This window comes from Ambystoma mexicanum, chromosome 8 (genome assembly GCF_040938575.1).
Source record: "Ambystoma mexicanum isolate Mex_15411 chromosome 8, UKY_AmexF1_1, whole genome shotgun sequence".
NCBI lineage: Eukaryota > Metazoa > Chordata > Amphibia > Caudata > Ambystomatidae > Ambystoma > Ambystoma mexicanum.
The window spans coordinates 413,798,726-413,823,740 of record NC_090929.1 but is presented as its reverse complement, the minus strand read 5'-3'; the positions used below and the strand labels follow the sequence as shown (position 1 = coordinate 413,823,740).

At 44.6% G+C, this 25,015-nt stretch overlaps 1 protein-coding gene across 3 annotated transcripts in view; it reads right to left on the bottom strand.

Moving 5' to 3' along the window:
• The window catches only part of FBXO2 (F-box protein 2), a 323,859-nt gene that overhangs the window by 84,073 nt on the left and 214,771 nt on the right, over positions 1-25,015 (bottom strand). For all 3 annotated transcript variants that reach the window (XM_069609926.1, XM_069609927.1, XM_069609928.1), the window contains exons 2-5: positions 16,845-17,109; positions 10,611-10,737; positions 9,499-9,594; positions 3,445-3,583 (exon numbers count right to left, since the gene is read on the bottom strand). In XM_069609926.1, coding sequence (XP_069466027.1) covers positions 3,445-3,583; positions 9,499-9,594; positions 10,611-10,737; positions 16,845-17,109 — 627 coding nt within the window. The remainder of the gene's footprint in view (positions 1-3,444; positions 3,584-9,498; positions 9,595-10,610; positions 10,738-16,844; positions 17,110-25,015) is intronic.

Genomic DNA, 25,015 nt, shown 5'->3' with positions numbered 1-25,015 from the left:
CTATCGCATTCCTCGATGGTTAAAGTCTCTTTTAAATAAAAAAGCCTCTTGACTTCGAGGGCCTGATAGTTTTAACCAACAAACACAAATGTTCTGTTCCTCGTAGGGATTTGGGAGATGGCTTTACCCCTGGGTCCCCCTCTTCTGGGCGCAGACCCCTCACAGTGGTACTTGACAATTCAATTAAACAGTTCTTTCATACAGTAGTTAGGGTGATGACTTTCCACCCCTGGATCTCCCTCCTTCGGGTTCAGACCCCTTTCCGTTTGCCAGCTTCCCTCCTTCGGGTTCACTCCTGTCAATACAAAGTTCATGGGTCTTCAGCTTTCATCCCCTGTGGTTAGCATCCCTCCGCCGGGTTCACTCTTGCCAACCTTTAACAGTTCTTTTTACTATGCAGGATTCGTTCCCCTTTTGCTTCCCAATCATCTGCCGGTCAAAGACTTTCAACTGTACAGAGGATTTGACAAGACCCCCGTATGACCACTTAGACCCCCTTCCACTATTTCCTAAGGCCTTCTGGTTACTGTAGTTGAACACGAGGGTAATTGCCTAGCGTTTCTCAAGTGAACACCCACGTGGTGGTTGATTCTGTTATGCTGGCTTTCCCCTTTCCTCATATCAACAGTTCTTTGTTCATTCAAAGTTCAATGAGCTGTTTGCTACTTTCGTTCAACACAGTTTGCTTTCTTTATCAGCTCTCCCCTCGACTCACCAGGTGTGATGAACTGCTTTGCTTACTTGTCTTTAGAGTCAAGGCCGGTACCATTGATCCATGCGTCTCTCCCCGACTTGGCTGTCAGAGGAGGAGATGCCCAAGTACCATTGACATCTGCTGCAACACATGCTGGCTATTGCTCGCGGTCTTACAATTCCTTCTCTTGAGGCTTCACAGGTCTCTGTCGTTAAGGGCAAGGTCACTTCTCCCCTTGGTATCCTCTGGACTCACGTCGTCTTTTCTCACTACAGTGCTGAGTTAGCTCTCAGGTCGTGTGGTGTGCCTTGCTCGTAGGGTGCTGTCGTGATCCACCTTTTATCCCTGCGGGGAAGGAAAAGGAGCATCAGGTGTGAGTGATTCTGATCAATTGCCTGACTTTGCCTGACCCTTGTATTGGGACATGTCAGGTAAACGGCTCTGGTGTTAATCTGTTGTCTTTTGTGTTGTGCGAAAGTGTTCGTGTCAGAAAAGGGGGGGCAGTGTTCTGGAATATCCTATGTGGTAGGATGAGCAAAAGGTGTTCAAAGAAGGGGGATACCACGTCTCACCCATCAGTGTCCCACTCCCACTCCGCAAGACCCCCCCTCCAGGTGATCCCCCCGCACTGGTCCACCCCCATGAACTGGATCCAAAAGCGATGCCCGTGTCCTGGCCACTTGGATGACAGATCCCCGGGAGACACCTTCAGGTCTCTCTCTCTCTCTCTCTCTCTCTCTCTCTCTCTCTCTCTCTCTCTCGCTCTCTCTCTCTCTCTCTATATATATATATATTTGATTTTGTATATTAGTGTGAGCATCAGGTGGAGTATGGACACAAGGCCAACTTTTTAAAATGTTAGTTTCATAGGTAGAGACATTTTCTTTTGGTTAGGGCAAGATAGACCTTTTTCCACACCCATTTTCTTTCAATAAATATGACTACTGTTGAGAACATAGCTGACCCCTCACACGACACAGCAGGTGAATTGAATTAAGTCTGCTTGGTTTCTAGCCATTAAGATAGATGACACATATTTAGGCATACGACTCGACCCGACACTTGAAAGGTTTCCCCAACTGAACCTAGCTTGAGCGGTTCAACAGAGACACTTCCCACTGGCAATCACTCCCCCTGTCGCTGTTGGGTAGAGCCGCACTATTTAAGATGATGACCCTCCCCAGACTCCTCCACGTCCTCCAGAACGCCCCATTCACCATCTCCAAGGAAATCTTTGCACTTATCGATAGGAATCTCCGCACACTATTATGGGGAGGGAAGCAATCCAGAATTGCCCTTGATACGCTCCAAAGATCGGTCTGGGAGGGGGGTATCGGCTTGCCCTGCATAAGCACATACTACCTTGCAACACAGTTCGGTGTGGTAAACGATTGGATGCATGCAGACCCCACACTACCGCACATCTGTATCGAGCTGGAGACTATGGCCCCGCTATCCCCACTCCAGACATTGTATGCCACCCACAGCCGTCTCCCGAGGCTTCCCAAGATGATTCACCACGTCCGCCGAGCTTGGCGGGAGGCACACAAACTGGTCGGCTGGAAGGGAATCCCAACACTGTCCCAACCTATATGGCACAACGCACTCCTCCCAGAAGTAGTGAAAATGGTTGCTTTCGCTCACTGGCACGCAAAAGGGATTCACACACTGGCACATGTAATACAGGGGTGCGCCTCCTAGACTTCGAGACTATGCAAGTGCAGTTTGGTCTGACGCCCATGGACCGGTTTTGACATGCGCAGCTGGCCCACGCCATCCACGCCCAATTCCCAGACACGACAGACATACCCCCATGCTCTCCCATTGAGACCAATATCCTCCCCCAAGGCATCCCTTCAAAGGTCACCTCCACTCTCTACCAGGCCCTCAATTCTTTTGGGACTACGCAGCTTGATGGGCTCAAGGCGAAGTGGGAAAGGGATGTGGGTCAACTCGAACCGGAGGACTGGGTAGATGCGTTGATGTCCCCCAGGGAAATTGGGATAGAAAATAAACTCAGACTAATACAATTGAGAATTCTCCACCGCTCGTATCACTCACGGGCTGCGATGGCCAGATGGGGGGACTAGATGATGGGACATGTAGCAGATGCAAAATTGAGCCCGCCACCTTCTGCCATATGATATGGGAATGCCCAGTGTTACAGCTCTTCTGGGGGGACTGTATTAATATGATCTCGGCCGCCATCGGAACACCAATCCCTAGGGACCCCAAAATGGTACTTCTGGACATCTGGGGGGAAGTAGACCTGACAAAACATGGGAAAATGTTCCTGTCAATAGCGTTTGGGGCTGGCAAGAGACTTATCGCGGCTAAATGGGGTTCCGCTGACCCACTGTGCCTGAACCGATGGAGGAATGACATGGACAGGTGTGCGGCTTCGGAACGCCGGATCTACAATGCACGGGGTTGCCCCCGCAAATTCAGGAAAATATGGGGCAAATGGCTCGATGCGCAGTAAGCCCCGCCGGTCGATACAACTCAACATCTTGATTAACTTTACCTGCCTGCCTTGACATGCAACTGTCCTTGGCCCCTGGCCCTGTGGTGCCCCTCTTGCCTTTGATATTGTCTTTGTTGCTGCTACGCTATGCCTTTCTCATTTGTTGAATGCCGATGATTCATGTTTCTTGTTATGTTGTTATGCTTTAAAACTCAATAAACAGAGTTATAAAAAAAAAAAGATAGATGACAACCTCTTCGTTTTACTACAGACCAGCTGCACTTACCTTGCTCCAGTTACCGTCACTGAACTGCTCAATGGTGACGGGCTCATCCGTTTTGAACTCTGCCAGAACATCCTGGTTCTCCCCTAGCAGCTGCACACAAAGCTCATAAAGGCACCCGGCGTCCGTCCGAGCCGCATACCTGCAACAACAGTGGGGACAAACCGTCAGTACAGTGCTCGGCACCAGGTCCATGCACACATCACTGTGTGATGATCTTTGTGTACTACAAGGGTCTGCAAACTTTGGCTTTTCAGATTTTTTTGACGACAGTTCTCATCAGCCTCAGATAACACAGTAAAGGGTCATACAGATCATGGGAATTGTAGTCCAAACCATTGACAAAGAAAGAGAGAGAGAGCAAGAGAGAGAGCGACAGAGAGACAGAGAGAAAGAAAGAGAGAGAGACAGAGAGAGACAGAGAGAGGGAGGCAGTGGGTGTGCGTGTGAACTTACCAATTTTGCCCATGCAAACAATGGAAGCCACACTGTTCCAACGAAATTCCTATATTTGAAATCACTATACAAATATAATACCCTGATTACTTACCATTAATCTTACATTCTCTGAGTCCCTATCTTCCTTGTCACAAACCTAACCAAATCGAGCCATCAGCCGCCCTCACTGGAACTCTACTGGCAAGCAGTAAGAAAAGACAAATGTTATGCTTCCCTCTTCTCTGCAGGGTTATAAGGTGCAGCTGTGCGTCTATCTCCCCCAGCCCTTCTCAAGCACCAAGAACAAGGTTTATAGTCCCAAACAAGGCAAGGGGATGCAGGGAGGGGAAGAGGACTGTGATGAAGAATATATAGACTCAGATAAATAGATATCACCAGTAAGTAATCAGAGCATTTCTTCATTCTCAATAAGCAAAGTGAAGGTATGGCAAGTTGTAGACATTGAAACACAAACCACACCACACCACTCCACTTTGTATTGTAAATCAAATGTAATCAAACGTGAAATTGCATACTTATTCAGTAGTTGCCCTTAGAACACTGTAAAAGAATGACCCAGCGGGTAGGCGATGGTTATAGTGCAGTATAAAAGAAGACAGGGATGCCCAAACAGCCACCTTACAAATCTCTGACATCGGCACCTCTTCAGTTCTGCTCATGAGGCCCCAACCACTCTAAGTGACGTCCCTGCACACCTACTGGAGTAGGACCATTATTAAGTTCATATGCTAGTGCTATCACCTCTTGGTCCATTAACGTAACGTTGTAGTGGTTGGTTTAAGGCTGAAAGTCACAAATCAAGAATCCCCTTTAGAAGAGGTTGTTGTGCGAGAGATGTAAATTTGTGCTGTGAATGATTTCTTCTTGGGTGAAGAAGGATGAAAGAATAATACCTTTTGCTTCATGAAGAGGTGCTGCATTTCTAGTAGTAAATGAGGCAGGCAAACATAGTTACATTCCTTCCTTGGAAAAATGAAGATGGGCGTGATAAAAGAAGAGCCCCTATTTCACCCAGACGCCTGGTAGATATTACAGGCACTAAAAAAGCATCTTAATAGTCAGTACATTCAGTGGGGTATCTTCCATGGGCACAAAATGAGCTTTTGCAGCATATTTAAGAACAATAGTCGGTCCCTGAAGAGGAGAACCACCCTTGGAGGAGGACGGGAAGAGAGTAAGGATTTCAGTAAACTAGAAGCATAAGGCTCAATGTTTGCCGTGTTTGCAGTGGGCTCTCTAAAACCACTTAATATTCCCAGTTATGCCCTTGTGGGAGCTTTTGCTTATTGCTGCCAGAGAGCAGAGCATTTCTCAGCAGCATGTCTGGGCAGTCTATTAGGGGAAAACCGGCACTCTGCCGACAGTGATTCTGGCTGAGACAATGCGGGTTTGGCTTGCAGCCTGTTGGGTGCAGCAGCTGCCCAGGGACCCGCTTTCTGCAGGATATGCACTCAGCCCCTACCTGGATGCCAGACCTGGACTTGGCCTGGATTGCTGCATTCCCGGCCCTGCTACAGGGGCCTTAGAACCTTCCTGGGGGCTGCAGTCTTCAAGCACCCTGCTTTCATCAGCCCCGACTTCGGCAGGTAATGGCCATGCTCCCTGTTGACAAAGCCTTGCTAACTGCTCTGCTCCCCGGCAGCAATAAGCAAAAGCTCCCAGTAGGGGGCTTTTGCTTGATTGTTGCCTCGAGAGCAGAGCTTAACTTCGAAACACATGAAACTGCTTCAGTTTAGAAAATGGATGCCCTCTAGTTGTTGAAAATCACGACTTTGCCGAATATTTTCCATAGGAACATTTAGCAAAAATAATCTTAAAATATATTTAATATGGGCAACCGTTTTAAAGCATAACATTTCTGAGTGAACTACCACTTTAAAATCGAGCACTCTGCAATGCCCGCAGAGGGCTTCAGAGCCATGTGGCCAAGTTCATACAAGGAAATATCATCCCTTACCAAGCAAGAAAAAAAATTAAATCAAGCAACAATGTGCTCCTAGGAACACGTGATTCACCAAATAGGGATAGAAGAGATCAGATTTCTCTATTATTGCTGCAAAACTCAGGAAAACCTTGGAGAACTGTATTTTGTAACATACTGAGATAGCCCTGGAGCCTTTCTAGCAATATGCCACAAATGCACTGGATGGACACTCCAACTGCCCACCAGGCCCTTCCCTAATCCTCCACTAACATTTCAACACACTTCATTCGTTTCAACTATGCCACCTATACACAGTATGCCAAAGATCCATCTGAGTAGACTTCAAACATCACAACACTACCCCTTTACAACCCACATACCACTCAGCCCTGCCAATGCATTCCAGCATGTTGGGCACAAAATGTGTCCACACTGGAAACAAATACCACGGACGACTAGAAGCAGACCCGCACTGAGAGCTCTGCGTCTTCCTGTCTATATGCAATAACACAACAGTAATGACATTTTGGTTTTCTCTCTCCTCCCTATATCATAAACCTGCACACCTCTGTTTTAGATTTGGTAGAGAGCCTTTGCGACCATGCAAATGGCAGGGAACATAACATAACTAATCCAGGTTGGACCCGTAAGGCAATCTAGAGTGGGTTACACGATTTTGGTAGCTGTTGCAGAACCTTACAATGTGTTATACTGCTTGCACGTTTGTAATAAACACAAGATGCACAGTTTCTGGAGTGTGGTGTGCTCTTTCCTATTCTCCTGGAGCCTTGGTTAGTAGCTTGGGTGTTTCCTCAATAGTGGTGACTGTCAGATGGACTCCAGATGGAGGGGCCAATGTCCTGATTATATATGGTGTTTCTCATTACATTGAGTCTGGTAGTCCCCATCACAGTATTCATGTCACACCTTCCTCCAAAGGGGGCTGCAGTAGTGGTATACGATTAATCTATACTCAGGAGGCGCAGCATCCACCTCCTTCCCTTATTGGTATAGTGGGCGGAGCCAAGGGCAGGGGCCATATTAGAAGAATCTGGCGGCAGAGTAGAGAACCTTCTCATGGGTGAGAGATACGGCGAGGACTAACAGACTCAGTGTAAGGAAGATTGCAATAATTAACCAGGAGCTTTCAAATCATTGCACAGACAGCAGTCTAAGGTGGCAGGCACATACTTTAAGGAACATTACTACATAGTTTATGTATAGCCATTAAAGTACAACCCAACACCTGACTGCGAGCCTGAAGCCGCCAGTGCAAGTCTCACCATGTGCAAGCTTAGCCTGCCACATGACAGACCTTCATCAGCATGCTCCAACTTGTGCAGCCTCAACATGTGCAAGCTTCTCACCACCAGGTGCACACTTCACCATATAGAAGCTTAGCCTGCCATGTGGTAGTCCTACTTTGGCATGACCAAGCCAAGCCTTAGCACACGCATTTCTCTTGCCACCATATGCAAGCCATGGCATGTGCAAGCGTATACTGCCACATAACAACTCTGCATTGGCATGCCCAAGCCAAGCCTCAACACATGCAATCTTTGCACCACCATGTATAAGTGTTGCCTTGTGAAAGATTAGCCTTCCACGCGACAGCCCTGCATCGGCATGTCAAAGGCAAGTGTGAACACATGCAAGCATAGTACCACCAGGTGAAAATCTCACCATGTGCAAGCTTAGCTTGAAATGAACGGCCATGCGTCAGAACATGTAAACCAAGTCCATCCATGTCCAAATCCATTCCAGCCATGTGATATACTTGTGATATACTTACCCTACAGTGTGTAATGCAGCGCCCCATGTGTAAGCCTACCCTGATTAAGTGTGTAAACCTAGCCTTGCTATGAGCAATCCGAATCCGCTATACCTAAGCATTGTACGTTCAAGTGCAAGCCTTACCCAACTATGTTTAATCCATTATGTTTACTATTTGACATGTTTCAGGAGCAGGAGTGTTATTTGCAAACAATACCAGTGAAATAATTATTAAATAGAAAGCATAACTAACACCAAACATACATTTGAAAAAAAAAGCCTCATATGTAAGTAAATATTAAAAAAAAAGTCATCAATAAAATTTAGAGACTGGAATGCTCATTCCACCCACCGTGGAATAATGCACAACCCCACTTTGCGGTTAAGATCAGTCAAGCAGATACCCACAGCAAAGAGGAGTGTAAGAGACATGAAGAAAACACATCAAGGAGCCAGGGAAAATGCAGGAAGAAACCACTACGTTTCCACCAGAAAGCCTTGTAATTAATGAGTCCTGAATAGAGGGATAACCATCAAAATGAGTAAAAAAAGATTAGATTTGCTTGCGCTAAAATAGATGATAAATGCAGATTTTTGCAAAGTATAATTTGCAATTAAGAAAGGAACCCAGGGTACACATAAGCGAACTGTCAGAAGGTAGATGTAATGGTAGATACCCGGTAATAAAGGAAAAGACAGCTAGGCCTGACCCTGGAGTGAAAACTGAGAAAAGGGAAAAGAGCAAGAACTCGGTTTTCCTCCGGGCAACTCGAGGACTGCGGGGTCATTCTGGCTTTGCGGATGCCAGGGCAGTCTCTCAGACACATCGCCTAAGAATGTGCAGGACATCATCTAAGAATGAATGGCGGCCAGCGAGGTACCACCACCTTCCCAGTAACTGGACCAATAAGAGTGAAGCAAGGGAAAGGATGTCAGAGGCTTCTGAACGCGAGTTGCCTAAAACCTCTCATGGAACTTCCCAGAATAGGAAACACTTCGCGATTGCGCTGCAGGGTTCCAAGATAAGACAGGCAATATGAAGATTTATTTTAAATCAAAAAGGACCTGACTTATTTTATAGTGTAAGGGCAACACTCTGGAACTCGAGGATAAGTTCATAAGAGAGAGCAAAAGAGGCAAGATGGCAGGTGATGGCAATTTCTGGTAAGAAGCTAGTATAGGATGCTGAAATGAGGTTGCCACTACTGAAGAAGACATAACCCCACTTCTGCCCTGGCCATCCTCACTCATGTGGAAGACTGTTCTGGCCATGTGCAGGTCTAGCCTGCCAGGTGCCTTCCCTGAACAAGTGTGTACAAGCGCAGCCCTTCCCATGGACACACCTAGCCCACTATGCTCTTCGTGAAGCCTAACACAGACATGTGCAACCCTATCCAATCATGTGCAAACCAAGCATCTCATGTGTAAAGCATCCCCAGTACAGGTCTATCCTTAAATTGCTCAAACACAACTGCACACCCCTATTGTACACAAAGCCCCCGCACATGCATGCACAATCTCCCATTCACAACCCAGCCTCTCATATACAAGCATACATGCATGTGCAAGTAAGTAGATGCTGATTATAACCACAGCCCTCGTAAACATGTGTGCCTCTGATGTACAATCAGAGCATTCCAGCCTTTCTTTATGCAAGCACATGGGCAGCTCCACACACCTAGGTACCACTGAAAATGGAAAACCCCTACTCTACAAACATAGCTGATTTACAAGTGCAGCTGCCATGCGTGGCAGAAGAACCGTAGAATATGGGCACGGCGTGCATGTACCGAGAAGACACCTATTCCACACCAACTCCAGAAAACACCAGATCATCTCCAAACAGTGGGCTTTAAGGCAGCCCTCAGCCCTGGCCTATGAATCCTCAATGCGGTACTTACCAATCTTCTACCAGGATATTAGGCTGAGTGTTGTCCAGAAGATCTTCCCCGAATCCTTCAGCCAAGAGATCTATGGTCTGTGATTTGCTGCAATGCCTGCAATATAAGAGGTAGAGGATTAGATCCTCCCAGCAGACTACAAGAGCGCAGGAAATAAAACAGGCCTCACAGCAATCTGTGAGGTGAAGGAGGAGCCTTACTCTCAGGGTGTGCAGGTATACAGAGATTATTACCCCTCAGAGTGTGCAGCTATAGGCAATTGTATATAATAGGGCACATGTATGGGAGGAAACATACTCTTGTTGTTTGCAGGCATGGGTGAATCTTACTGCTCAGAGTGTGCATTCATGGGGAGGCCTTTACTCACAGGCTCTGCGCATACAGGTCAAAATATGACCTCAAGGACTGCCGATAGGGTGCAAACCATACTCTCAGGGCATGCAGTTATGAAATTAATATCACTCTCATAATGTACAGGAATGGGAGTGTATCTTCCTCTCAGGGTATGAAGCCATGGTGGAACTTTATGCAGAGGGTGTACCTGTATGGCCCAAACCTTATTCTCAGGCTGTATAGTCATAGAGGATCCATACACTCAATGAGTTCATGCATCATGGAAACTTTAGTCGCTGGGTGTGCAGGTTTAGCAGAAGTCTTACTCCAAGGGTGCTCATACAGAGACATTTTTACTATCAGGGTTTGAGGACATGAGGGAACATTTAATCTTAGGGTGGATAGCCATGAGCATCTTTCCTCTCAGGGTATGAGGTTATGGGCAAATGCTATCATTAGGGAGTCCAATCATGGAGGATCCATATTCTCAGGGAGTGCGGGTAGCATTGCAATGTTACTTTCTTGGTTCGGAGGCTTGGAAAAAGGCTTACACCCAGGAGGATCTGGTATAGCTCAAACTATACTCTCAGGTATGTTTGAATCTTCATTTCAGTGTGTGCAGGCATAAGAGAACCTTAGCCTTAGTGTGGCAATCGCACGCGCTGCTGCAGTCTGGCAGTGATGGCATTGAGGGGCCCTTACTCTGGATGTGCGCATCTGTGAAAGGAGGGAGACACCTACCCGCAGGGGCAAAGACAGAAAAAGGAAAATGGACCTACTCATAAGATGTAACAAAGTATTTGTGGACTCCCTCGCCCGGAAACTCAACACCATTGTCTCCTGGGAGGGATTCAATATTCCAGGCATCTCCTCCATCCTCCTCTTTGGTCCAAAACTCAAACTCTTCTATAAATAAGGAAAAAGGGAAACATTTTAAATATTGAGATGCCACTGTTCTATGAATCCGTTTTTTTTTTTTTTAAATAGTCTGTCTACACAACTTTGTCACTGAGTACATTACACAGATATTACCAGTGAGCTGCTTCTTACAAGCTTAGGTTGAAATTCATTTTCTAAAAGTAACCCAAACACAAAATGTCCCCTGGGGGATCATGAGGAAGCCACTCATATTCTCATGCCACACTTCCTGTGTCTATTTGTCCTGTGCCCTTTTAAATGTTCTTTGAACCAGCAATACAATGGGTGAGAAGGGAAGTCAAAGGGAAAGTCTCTCTGGTATCTCCTGCCACCCCTCCCTTACCGCATTCATCATGGCTCGCCCACTAATACTAACAAAATACAGGTGCTTCTTTCTGCTTCCCACAGTTGGCAAGAAGATCCTCACCCATAAAAAGCATTTCCATATGCCCTTTACAAAACTCCCTTCCCCTATGAAGAGGTTCAGCCAATAGAAATCATGCCATTTTCTTGTCTTCCCTTTTGCCCCTGCATGTATATTCTTCTACCCATTTCATTAGTTAAGTCCGTTTTTATTGGTTTAGATTGGTTTCTAAATAAAATGCCGACTTAGTCTAGGGAGCCCTGGATTGAGTTCTACCAGCCACAAGATCCATCAGAACTCTTTGTTTGGTGTACCCACCATCACTGACAGTCTTGACCACAAATAATACAATCAGAGGTGTTCATCTGCTGGGGAAGAAAAAGGTTGGTCCGTGTCATGTTCTGGAATCCTACACACTAGCGCTAGATTAAAAAGTCCTAAACAGAGATAGGTGGAATCCACACTTAAAAATGCTAACTCTGCTAATTTCAGCAGTGACCTCTGGGGTCTTTTCCACACATATGTTAGCACCTCTGATCTGAAGTCCTTCTCATCAGCCCCATAACTGCACAAAGGGTGTTCACAAACGTCCTGGTTCAAATGGAAGGCCACTTACAGGCCGAGAGTGTAGAAGTCTATCTTTACCTGCTTGATTGTCACAATCAGACTCTGAGATCTCATCAGACAATGTTCTATTAACATTGACTTAGCAATGTGTTGCGCTTTCTCCCATACATACAGGTATAATATAAGGAGTATTTGTAAAGTGCCCTTTTCCCCCCTTTTTCGGAGACACTAATATCAGATGTTAATGGTTACCCAACTCAATGAGTGGAGTTGGTGGGTTTTCTAACATGTGACCATGAGGACCGGTCCCTAAAATGAACGTATTAGTCCACTGATCTACAGACCCCACATGGTGTGTTTACCAGCTGAAACAATGACCAAACTACGGTGATATCTAAAATATAATTTTTTTTATTGTGATTCAACCAAAAGGAAAAAAAGTTTTTTTCACAGAATATTTCATACATGTCACAAAACAAAACAAAAGAGGAAAAAAAAAGAATAAGAAAACGAAATAGAAGGAGACATATTAAATCAGAATATCTACACAATCTGTACTTCAAACTATACTATAATAATACTAAAACTCTCTGGCTTAACCACACTAAAACACTATCTACACATCAAAATGTAACTATACTAATACTAAAACTTCCTGCTTCTAAAACTAAAAAGGGGAGGAAAAGCAGAGGGAGAATACAAGTCTTCAGCAATATTTCAGCGGAATAAACCCAGACTGTTGCAGTACTTTTATCACGTTAATTGTTAAGGAGGTTTTATATCCGGCTATCATTCTATTCCAAAACATATTGGTTGGTAGCCACTCTGCTGACATTGTTAAGGGGCCCAAATACTTCTCTCTAAAGGCCCTCGTACCCTCACAAAACCTTAACAAATGTTCTATTAATGGGGTTTTTAGATCTTTACAGTCTGAACAAAAAGTCCTTATTTCCTCTTGCCGCCCCCATCTAGTCAACACTGAATATGGATCTGATTTAGCCGCAGTCTACGGAAGTTCTGTGTCACTTTCTTATCGGGGAACTTTACCAAGTATCTTGGGAGATGCCCCAATTTTTTATCACACTTCGAAAGTGTTTTGCCCTACTGTACATCACCTCATTTGATCAATTGTTTGAGTCCAGTCCATTGTCATCAAAGCCTTCTTTGACTTCATTGGATTTATTAATAGTGTGTCTTCATCACTACCACAGATTTAAAGAGTCTCCAATACCAGCCTCCTCAGGTCTTGCAACACTGATGAGTGGCCTGTATATAAATGCTCCCAGAGATCCTCGTATAGTAAATCCTTCAGAGGGCTAACAATCAACCTATATAGGGATAGTAGCTTCCAGTATAGCTCAGACTTCAATGATCTGAGGCCCAACTCGAATCTTAGGCTTACCATTGGAGTCCCCTGAGGCAAGCCTAAGGCCTTCTTCCATATTTTCCCCTCGATCATCTGTCAATCAAATAACCAAGCAATGGGTCTAGCTTCTAACCCATACAGGAGGATAGGTACGACCTTAGCCAAATTGAATCCCACAGCTGGAAGCAGTGAGAACTCGCAGAACTGACTGATAACTTTCTGCAATTGTGAGGTTAGTTGGTTTATCCTAGCTGTAAATTCAGCCCAAATCTGATTTTTGCTAGGAGTAGCATAAAGCGTGTAGCCTAAATAGATGATTTCTTCTACTACATGAATGGAGTCGCCACCTATTCTCCTATCGCACTTACAAATAGCTATTTTATTTCCCCCAAATATCACTATTTTGGATTTTCCTGGGTTCATCTTTAGATCATTTTCCTTCATATATGCCTCAAGGGCAGTCAAAAGCCGCTGGAGTCCTACTGCTGTTGTGTCCATGAGGACGATGTTGTCTGCGTACATGAGCCATTTAACGGCTCTGGCACCGATTTTAGCACTACCCAACCCTTCAGTATCTACTCCTTCCCCAAAATCGGCTAGGTAGAAATTAAAGAGAAAGGGAGCAATCATGCATCCCTCTCCCAACCGGGATATTTCAGGAGAGGTGTCCTTCTTTGCTGATCCTCACTCTTACTGTGTTGTTTTCATGGAGAGACATTAAAATGTTTATCAGGGGGATTGGAGCCCCCCTTTAAGGCCAACTTATACCAAAGCCGTTCTCTACTGGCCAGGTCAAAGGCGCTTGACAAATCGACAAAGGCACAATATAGCCGCAATTATGTTTTTCTCTCTACATTATGTGTCAAGGTGGCCAATATAATACTGTTAAGGGAGGTAGCATGACCCTTGCGGAACCCTGTTTGCTGTTTTGGGAGGATCTTGTTTACTGTGGCCCAATTCTCTAATTCCCTTAATATAAGACTGGCTAAGATTTTACTTTCGACATCTAATAGGGTTAGCAGCTTATAATTAGTTGGATTTTTACAATCCCCCTTTTTAAAAATAGGGATAATTATGGCTGACTTCCAAGATGGTGGAATAGTTATTTCTTCAATTATACCCTGAAAAAATATACACAGGATTCAGCCCACATTAATCTCTATTGCAGAGGCAACAACAGCCTGTCAAAAAAATAGTCCCAAGCAATATGCTCAAAACCTAGTCCCATCTCCACATAAAGCCACTGTTTACCATCTCCACCATAATGGATTACTGGTCCTTGCCCTCTCGTGATTATGAGTTCCAGTTACATTAACTGCCAATCAAGCATTTCAGTGATGCTCAGTTCAGAAGCGATGGGAGTGTGATAGAGGGATCATACTTTGAAACAGAATCCCATAGTGGTGATGACCAACACCAGTTAGTTGGTATGGGGATGACAATGCAAAACCTGTTAGCTGAAGATTGTTAAACATTGCTGAAATCAAAGAGTACCAAAATGAACAGAGTAAATGGCTTTGCAGAGTGCTCAGAAGGTATTACAAGATCAGTTCAAAGCAAAGGGTATATTCCCTTATTTGCTTGAGGACTTATACTGTGCAAATGTGGGATCCTAACTGCATGGGTGCATGCCTTTCATTATTAAAACATGTGCACAGACAATCAGAACCTCTGCATCTCCTCCACCCAGGAGTTGGTGCCCACTCAGAGTCCAACTAAATTGTGCCCATGTTGAGACGGAAAAGAGTGGTCCACAGACCCTGTGGGCCGTCCACAGGACAGCCACTTCACCTGGATACTCTACTTTGATGCTGCTAAGGCTACCAGCATGAGGGAGTGCCAATAGCTTTAGAGAGGATGAAAGCTGTCCCAGAGCATGAGGGGCATGATATGCCACTCCCGAGTGCTGGGGGTCCAATGAGGATTGAGTTGTGTTTGTATGTGCTACTACCGGGATAAGCCTGGCACAGCCTATGTGTGATTCAGTAGGTGCTGCCCTGGGCTTTATTAATCCGGCACCTGGTCAGAATGGAAAACCAGGTAGTGAAGGCCTATTCAAGTGGGAACTCTTCTATGGCCCTTTATATCCCTTGTTCTAAAGATTGATCCCAGGAATGAAGAGAACCTGTGAAGTAAACATGATCAACCCTCAGGAAGACCATGTGACCTTGGGCTTCCCTTTATCGATTTAATTACATCAGACTCCGGAGGCGTTCACAAGCCCGGATGAAATGCTAGTGAGGCACTAAAAGTAAAGCACACGGAGGCATAGAGGGAGATCTTGAACCATCCCCCTATCATGTTTATCACACAGGCTCAGGGTGGGTTCAGAATGCTGACCCAATCCACTGCATGTGCAGAAGCAGTGAGATGGGGGAGCAGAGGTTGGCACCCTCTGCTAAGTCATTTGCATGGTGGTGTGTACTGGTGTTTTAGCCTGCCCAAGCGAAGTGAAGCCTGTTGAGGCTGGGAATGATTTGGATAAATGAATGGGCCCAAGGTGTGCCATTGGGAAGGAACTTGGCCGCAATACTGGACTTTGGGTGCAACATGAGGGCAATACTGGGCCCTGAGGCCAATATGAAAGCAATACACACAGCGAGAGTGACATGGTTCAAACATAGGTCGGGGGTGTTACATGCAGCAATACTCTGCACTGATGTGGAATTAGACATGGACCCTGAAAGTTACATGGCTGCTAAAAGTGGGATCTGAAAACAACATAAGGGGTCAAACATGGGCCCCGAGAGTGGCATGGGAGACATACAAAGGCCCTGAGAGAGAGAAGGGGGAAGAACTGGGACAACAAGCATCATGAAATTGAGTTGTACAGTGGCAGTTCTGGGCTATATTGTTGAGATGGTGCTTAATGATTTTCTTGGAGCAAAGTCAGCTTGCAGATGTGTTTCACAGTGGCAATGCTGGTATATATTACTGAAACTGGACCTCGTGATTTTCTTTGGACAAAGCCAGCATTAAAATGTGTTTCATAGTGACAATGCTGGTATATGGTGTTTAGCCTGACCTCGTGATATTCTTTGGGCACTAAGAGCATGGCAAGAGGGTGGGGGAGGGGGCTGCACTGGAATATAGTGTTGTGACTATCCTTGTGATGTTCTGTGACAAATTGTCCAGTGCAATATCACAATGGAGGCTCTAGAGCCCATGGCATCTTCAGCCCTATGATATATCCCCTGCTCCAGACTGGCAGCTGCCCCAGCACTGGCCACTGCTAGATCTTGATTTCTCCCCTCCTGATAAAACATACGTCCAACTTTCACTGCCACACACCATGTAGAATCACCCTAGCACACAGGCCCCACGTACTTCAGCCTGCACTCCACCCTTCGCCAACACCTCACGGTACACATGAGCCTGACCATCTATCCCAACTAAATTCAATCCCCAGATCCATGAGCCACAAGGCCACCAAAAAGGCAGAGGTGTGCTGCAGGAGACCACCTAATATTTCATTACATTCCTTACCATTGTTTATTTACATCCTTTCAGTTTCTTTACTCCACTCAACTCACATTACAGTGAATAACGATCTACAGAAACAGCATCCCTGCGGTCCTTAAGCGCCCAGACATGAAATAGAGGCTGTCAGTCTACACCCAAGACCACACACACTCACTTCAATTCTGGACATTACACACTGTAGCCTGCACTGGCCTGCTCCAAACGAGAGGGATCTCAGTTCCATAGCAATGCAGGTAGTATTGACCTCCCTCTAAGAGCAGCACCGTATCGTGCCGGCTAAACCCCATGCCCGCTGAAGGGCTGTATCTGTATCACCTTCTCCACATGGATTCCTGATGAGATTTCGCTTATTTTTGTTCAGGAAGTAGCAGGTTTGCCAGTTCACTTGTTCTGTCTCAGGATCTGCAGCTTGGAACCCCTCCTGCTGACATTTTAATTCCCACACAGCGCCACCATCTATCATCTCCTTCCACTGGTGACAAACCAGGCGGCAAATCAGGACCAAGTCCCTGGCTGGAAGCAAGGCCAGGACACGGGTCAGTAGAGAGTCAGGGAAGGTGTCCATTGGATTAGAGAGAACCTGTAAGAAAGAACGGGTGGGTCAGAGAGTGATATCATGTTGCATGCTCAAACCAGTGTTGTTTCAAAGTCATATGTGTTTCACAAAACTCTCCCCAGAAAATTATGCAGGAGACTACAATGCATTATGGCCTTTCTAGAGACTGCTTTGTGTAGCTGTGCCCATTCTCTTTATACAGTAACCCCCCTCCCCACCCCCACAGCAACCATAGTTTGCTGATGAAAGACTGTCTCTGAGATCTTTTATTCTATCAGTGGAAGTTGGACAGTACCTGTCATATCGGAACTAGATGCATGTTACCATTGAAAACTAGTTTCTTGAAACTGACTGTAGCAGATCTCCTACCTCTCCTGAAAATATTCTGTTACAACTGTGAGTACAGAGCTCTGGGATGGCAGCTGAGCCAGTCAAATTGCAATTGAGGAACTGGCCTATAGAAAAGAAAAAAGAGGACATTTGGGCCCAGGTACTGGCCTATACTAAACAAACTAATTATATAAAGCCTAGAATAACTTAATTTCAATCTCTGAGACCATCTAAATTATGATCTCTTGAGAATTATGATAGAAGTCTATCTAACTTAAAGATTAAAAGGACATGGAGATTAATAAAAGGTGACAAGCTCTTGAAAGCTTGAAAAAGCACAATATAGGACGAAAAAAGAATTGGCTATTCTTTGTTGTTATTGTGGTTGTTTTTTCACTGTTGTTTTGGAAATTGATCTTCATATGAATCATTCTTCTGTACATTGACAATAAAGAGTTTATGCTTGGATAAAAATGCCTGCACAATATATTGTATTGAAAAGAAAGATGGTGCTTTCTTAGCCCTATTACTGACATATCCTAAACAAGAAAATTCAAGTATGTTCTCATGATTAATATGGATAATGTAGGCATCCGGATTGGGCAGTTTAAAGGAGCTTTAGTGGAAATGAGAGCAGAAAACAAAACAATTTCGAGAATGAGTCCATGGTGCGCAGGCACTTAATCATGCTGGAGAAAGTGGGAAGATTGTTCATTAAACTGGACAGATCTAAGAGCAGTGGGCTTTCTGGAGGTGGCAAAGATGGGGTGCCCACTTGAATTCCTGCAGTGAGTTCTTCCTCAAATATTGGATCTTTGTGTGGGAAAGATTTTAGAAACTCAGCTTACCCTGGACACCCGGGCTCTGCAATTGAAAGAGCCTCCCCTATATCTTTAATTGTGCTATTCTATGCTCACTGGCTAACGAGATGTTTCGAAATAGTGCAAGGGTGCTCGAGGATATGAGGCTGGGGCTAAGGAAATTGCTGTTTTTCAACAATGTAAGAAGGGCAATAGTTGAACAGAGGATATGCTTCACCAATGCAAAACTGAAGGCTAGAGACAAGAAGGTGGCATACTCTATGATCTAATCAGTTATTCCTAAAATTTAGGTGGATGGTGTTACCCGTAGCTTCACAGACATGCTGAACTCTTAGTTGACTCTTATAAGTAAGGGAAACGTCTATGCACACTGCTGGGATCAACTATTGTTCCTGACTGAAGTCTACAGAGTTGAGTGCTTAATGTCAGAGCTTGTTTGGGTGTTTATTTTTCTTATTAGAATATTGTTTGTCTTTTGAATTAGTTCAAAAATCTTGGCACACATAATTTCCCAGATCTCTGGATTTTGTTTGAGCACCTCATTGGAGAGGCCATCTGGACCCGGTGCCCTTGATGAATTTAAGCTCTGTATTGCATTTTGAATGTCTCCTGTGTCCCAGATGAATTTCCAGTGTGGGCCGTTGACTCAATCTTGCGTTTCAACTTGCAAGGGCCTGGCCTTGTAAAGTTCTGTAAAGTACGCAGTCCAGCTTGCCTCTGGTACGTCAGCAATCATTGAGTCTTGTGTCAAACTGTGGCCATGTAGAAGAGACCACAGCTGTCTTGTATTATGATTTTTCAATGATTGTAACAGCTTTTCAGCATCTTCTTGTTAAGGGTCATTCTGTTGTTTCTCACACAATTTCTGTGCCCTTGTTTGGCCAGTCTGATCAGGTTGAATTTGTCAGGCAGATTCTGCAATTTTATCAGCTTTAGGGTTCTCCGTAGTTCTTTCTTCTTCTCCACCACCTTTGGATTGTAGGCATGGATATGGTTACGGGGGATGGTTTGCTTAAATTGAATATTTTGTTTAAAGGGCGCAAGTGACCATTCATAGTTCATTTTCTGAAGATCGTCGAGCATGGAATTTCGGAAAATGTTCGGAAGATTTCCAAGTGTACTTTGTTTAATTCTTAGCCTATTCATCCCAGTGTTAACTTCCATTAGTGGTAAGATGATTTTTTCGTTGCTTAGAATGTGAGCTGGCAAATATCTTGTCATGATGTAGTGATCACTATTGTCTGATTTGAAATTATGGCTGCTATTGATTTTGTCGTACATTCTCTTTGACAAAAATATGTAATCGATAGTTGCGATTGTGGAGCCGCGAGCCCACGTAGGAGCAGGGTGGCCTGTGTTTACATCGACGCTGTCCGAGCGGAATAAGTTTCAGTTTGCTGTTTCTTTGTTCCAGAGTGTAGCTCGTGGAGAAAGCATGGTATCTTTGAGGTTAGAACCGTCGTTATCACACAGGGATTAAGGTCACCACAAATTATGAAGTCTATATCAAGTTATTTCCCAGCAGCATGATCAATTGCTGAAAAGACTGAATCTATGAAGACTTCTACTGCCATGGCGGTTGGGTTCCAATAGAGGTTCATTACACCCCAGGTTTCTATATCATAGGGACTGATTTTCAGGGTTTTGTGGAAGGGTTAATTCGCCATTGTTTGAATATGGTTAGTTGTGCCCATGGATGGAGATTTGTAGATTCAAGTTTTTCTATGTTCTCACCATTTTTTATCATTGTCAGTAGAGCAGTTGACGGGCGGCCTCTTGCTCTCTGGATCGCTGTATTCATTAGAATTGAGTATCCGTCGCACACTGTTTGTTCATGTAACCATGATTCTTGAATACAGATAAAATGGTGATTTATAAGCTCTTAATTAGTTGTACGAAATAAATGGCCATGTCCGTGTGTGTTCCACGAGCAAAGCAAGACTTTAGGCGTCATTGCATTAATGAGTTGTTACTTGTGGCATCTGTTGTTTTCTCGCACAGAAGGAAAAGTATATTCCAGTTTTCTCCATATAAAATGCTTTGTATGGGCCGTATGCTGGATTTGCTGACTAGTGTCATAATGGCTCCAACGTTCTGGCGGAGTCCGCTGTCCATTGTGCCGGTGTAATCTCCTAGGGGTTGCGTCAATATGGGACTTCTCGGCCTGTTTTACTATTGAATGAACGGGTAGGTTTGTCATGTCAAACCGCTGTTCATTTGGAGTAGTTTTCCCTCCGTTATTCATAAGGTCGAACCCCAATTGCTGGAATTGCTGCCTATTTTCTATCATTGGCTGTAGCATATTTGTGGATTTAAAATCGATCCAGACATGATACAGGCTTGTGTCCTCAATAAATTCAATACTTTGGATATCTTGCATCCTTATGACTTTCAAGTTTGGTATGGAATGAAATACCACAACACGTTTGTCCTGTTGAGGATCAGATTGTCTTGTTGCGCAACAGTTCTCGTTAATTTTATCCTATTTTCATTTTGTTTCTTCTGCGGGTCGACAAAAATGGTAAGTTTGAGTATTATTTTGCGACCATTGGATGGTCGTGAATTGAACTGGTTGCTCCTTTCCTGCAGATTTCGTGGTGTGCACACCTCCTGTGCAATGTCATGTTGGGTTGACCTTTCTGAATCTTGGGACTGATCTATTTGGTCGGATTCAAAATCGGAGTTCGAAATTTCTTCGTAAGTTAGATCTATCCTGGAAACATGATGAGACAGTCCTTCATCATATGGGTTGATTATGATCATCGAGCACTGGCTCATTTGTGTTTGAGCTTCTGCAGGATTATCAACTTCCTCATTCATATAAATTGACATGTTCATCAGATCTTCTCATTGAACTGAATCGTTGATTGCGGCTAAATCTGTTGAAATAACTTTGATGTTCTTTGTATTTGTATTTTTTTTTGTATTTTATTTATTTGTATAGCGCACCAGGCCCGAGGGCAACCAGGCGCATCGTCGTGGGTGGACAGCCAAGCTTTAGCTTTGCGCTTAAAGGCTGGGAAAGAGGGTTCAGCTCTGAGAGGATTAGGTAACGCATTCCACAACTTAGCTGCTAGGACATGGAAGCTGCGACCGCCAGATCTTTGGAGGTTGAAACGCGGGATGTCGAGGCAGTTGGTTTGGGCACTTCTGAGTGGTCTCGCAGCGGTGTGTAATGTGAATCTGTTGGTCAGGTAGCTGGGGGCTTGGTTGGCTATACTTTTGTGTGTAAGAGCAAGAGCTTTCAGAGAGACTCTTTGGGAAACTGAGAGCCAACGGAGACTCCGTCTGTATTCAGAAATATGTGAGGTCCTAGGAATGTTGAGGGCTGCTATAATTGCATTGTTTTGGATTATTTGAAGTTTTTTTTAATATTGCATTGGTTGGTACCCAGATAAAGGGCATTGCAATAATCAATTTTGGACAGGACAAGGGTCCTGGCTATTTTAGTGCAGTTGGCTGGTGACAGAAAAGGGCGGCATGCTGTGATGAGCTTGCAGGTGTAGGATGCGGCTGATGACACTGCGTTGGTTTGCCTAGATAGTGAGAGGGTGGAATCAATGTAGATGCCTAGCGTCTTGACATCCTTGGCCACTATGATGGAATTGCCATCAATGGTGAAAGATTTGAACGATAGCTCAAGCTTACTGAGTTTTTGGTGGGAACCAAGGATGAGGAGCTCAGTCGTCTCGTCATTTAAGCACAGGCCTGGACGACTTGATAAATAGCGTTGATGGATAGAGAGTCGGTTTTATGGTCTCCTGTGATGGGGATAAGTATCTGGGTGTTGTCGGCGTAGTTGGTATAGGTGACACCCATAAGGTCCAAGATGTCAAATAGAGGTTTTGTGAAAACATTGCAGAGTGTCGGGGATACACATGATCCTTGGGGAACTCCACAAGTGACAGGGGAAGGTTCAGCAGTAGCGGAGGGGGAGAAGACCCTCATGGATCTATTGTCCAAGAAGGACGTGATCCAGGCTGTAGCTTTATCCGAGAATTGGGCGGCAGTTTTAAGGTGGCGGCATAAGATTTGGTGATTAACGAAATCAAATGCCGCGGAAAGATCTAATAGGAGTAAGAGGGCCAATTTTACCTTGTCTTTTAGATCTTCAATTTGAGTTTTGAGGTCTAAGAGAGCAGTTTTTGTACCATAGCGCGGGCGGAAACCAGATTGCCTTAGTCCCAGAAGGTTGTTGGTTTCAAGATATTCTTGGATCTGCAAGTATGCAGCTCGATCAAGAATTTTTAAAAGAAAAGGGACCGTGGTGAGCGGTCTGTAGTTAGTGGGTATGTTAGCGTCCAAGGTCGCTTTTTCAGGAGAGGAATAACCCAGGCATCCTTGAGGTTGTCTGGGACAATCCCCGAACTGAAGAAGGAGTTTATGAGTGTGGTGATGAAGGGCGCTAAATTATGTGAGCCCTCCTTGATAATGGTAGCAGGGCAAGAGTCTCCCTGACAGTTAGAAGGCTTGAGGTTGTTAATAATGTGTTCAACCTAGGTGGTAGAGAGAGGTGAGAAGAAAATGGTTGCAAGGATTTAGTGTTGGGTTTGTTATTAACCTGAGGGGCAAGCTGAGATATGTGGGAATGCAGGCTGTTTTTTTCTCATTAATTTTAGTTTGGAGGGAGGTGATTTTTCCCAAGAGGGCATTTTGAATGTTTGTGCGCCAGGTGCTGTCTTTGGAACAGGTGTCTGGTGGAGTGGCAGGGGATTCCATTTCCTTTAAGATTTGAAATAGCTCCTTGGTGTTGGATTGGGCAAGTTCAATGCGTTTATTGTTATGTCTCTTTTTTAGCAGAGAGTATGGCTTCTTTGTAGTTTAGAGTAGCTAGGGCCATGCCCGTCGCTTCCCGTTGCGGGGGCTGATAATGGAAATTGTCCCTTTTTTAATTTATCTCTTGTGTCTCCCTGACAGTTAGAAGGCTTGAGGTTGTTAATAATGTGTTCAACTTCAGTGGTAGAGAGAGGTTTGAAGCAAAATGGTTGCAAGGATTTAGTGTTGGGTTTGTTATTAGCCTGAGGGGCAAGCTGAGATATGTGGGAATGCAGGCTGTTTTTTTCTCATTAATTTTAGTTTGGAGGGAGGTGATTTTTCCCAAGAGGGCATTTTGAATGTTTGTGCACCATGTGCTGTCTTTGGAACAGGTGTCTGATGGAGTGGCAGGGGATTCCAGTTCCTTTAAGATTTGAAATAGCTCCTTGGTGTTGGATTGGGCAAGTTCAATGCGTTTATTGTTATGTCTCTTTTTTAGCAGAGAGTATGACTTCTTTGTAGTTTAGAGTAGCTAGGGCCTTGCCCGTCGCTTCCCGTTGCGGGGGGCTGATGATGGAAATTGTCCCTTTTTTGATTTATCTCTTGTGTCTCCCTGACAGTTAGAAGGCTTGAGGTTGTTAATAATGTGTTCAACTTCAGTGGTAGAGAGAGGTTTGAAGCAAAATGGTTGCAAGGATTTAGTGTTGGGTTTGTTATTAGCCTGAAGGGCAAGCTGAGATATGTGGGAAAGCAGGCTGTTTTTTTCTCATTAATTTTAGTTTGGAGGGAGGTGATTTTTCCCAAGAGGGCATTTTGAATGTTTGTGCACCAGGTGCTGTCTTTGGAACAGGTGTCTGGTGGAGTGGCAGGGGATTCCAGTTCCTTTAAGATTTGAAATAGCTCCTTGGTGTTGGATTGGGCAAGTTCAATGCGTTTATTGTTATGTCTCTTTTTTAGCAGAGAGTATGACTTCTTTGTAGTTTAGAGTAGCTAGGGACTTGCCCGTCGCTTCCCGTTGCGGGGGGCTGATGATGGAAATTGTCCCTTTTTTGATTTATCTCTTGTGTTACCTTTGCCGGGAGAGTGAGATTTCAAAGAAACGCACAGGAACCAGTTCGTCTTTTTTTTGGTTAATCCCTGCTTTTTTACTTGCTTTCCTTTTCACAGGTTTGTTACTTTTTGAGAATATCCTGTACGTTTCGGGACCATTTTTGACGGTCTTTAATTTCTTATTATCATCCTTATTGCTTTGACCGGTGTTATGAATAGGAAGATTGATGTTGTACGTTTGTACTGGGGTTTCATCTTCATTTAGGTCAATTAATTTATCGAACGTGGCAGATACATAGGTGGAAGAGCTCACTGTTGTCGGTCGGGTAATTGGCTTGATGGTGTACTTCCATGACAGGCCACTTAGGTTGAGTGGCTAGTTCCCAGGTTATTGTTCGTCAGAGCCGCTGTTAAAGTAATAGGACGTCTATTGTCAGAGGCCATCATTGTGATGAGATCATTGGTCAAATCTGTTTTTTTCGCTCTGTCACTTCTCGCAATAGCGAAGAGCCTTGTTTGACACATGAGGCTTGCTTGAGCTTCCACATCAAGGCGCTCTTGTATTGAGTATATGAGAGCTTCTGAATACATTTGCTTTGAATAAATTAGTGCAAGTAGAGTCAAAGGAGAGATGTGAAAAAGATATGTGTTGCTTGATCAATGGCTTGCATGAACGTGTGCACTAACAGTGGAGGTAGACTTGGCTCCGATATTTGTGAGCAACACATCATATGCTGCCAAAACTGGTCACCAGAATGCATCAGGTTCTGTCCGGCAATCCCCCATTTGCTTGCTCTGCAGTAAAGATAAGTGTTCCATGTTGTTTCAGCCTGTATAATGCCCACCGATTTCTAGACCAATATGGTTGACCGTGTAGGCCTAGGGTTGGGCATGGCAATCCAGCGATTCCCTTCGTAGGTGGTTCTTGGACTGCACCCGCAGCAATGTTTTTCATTTAGGAAGAAATGGTTGCA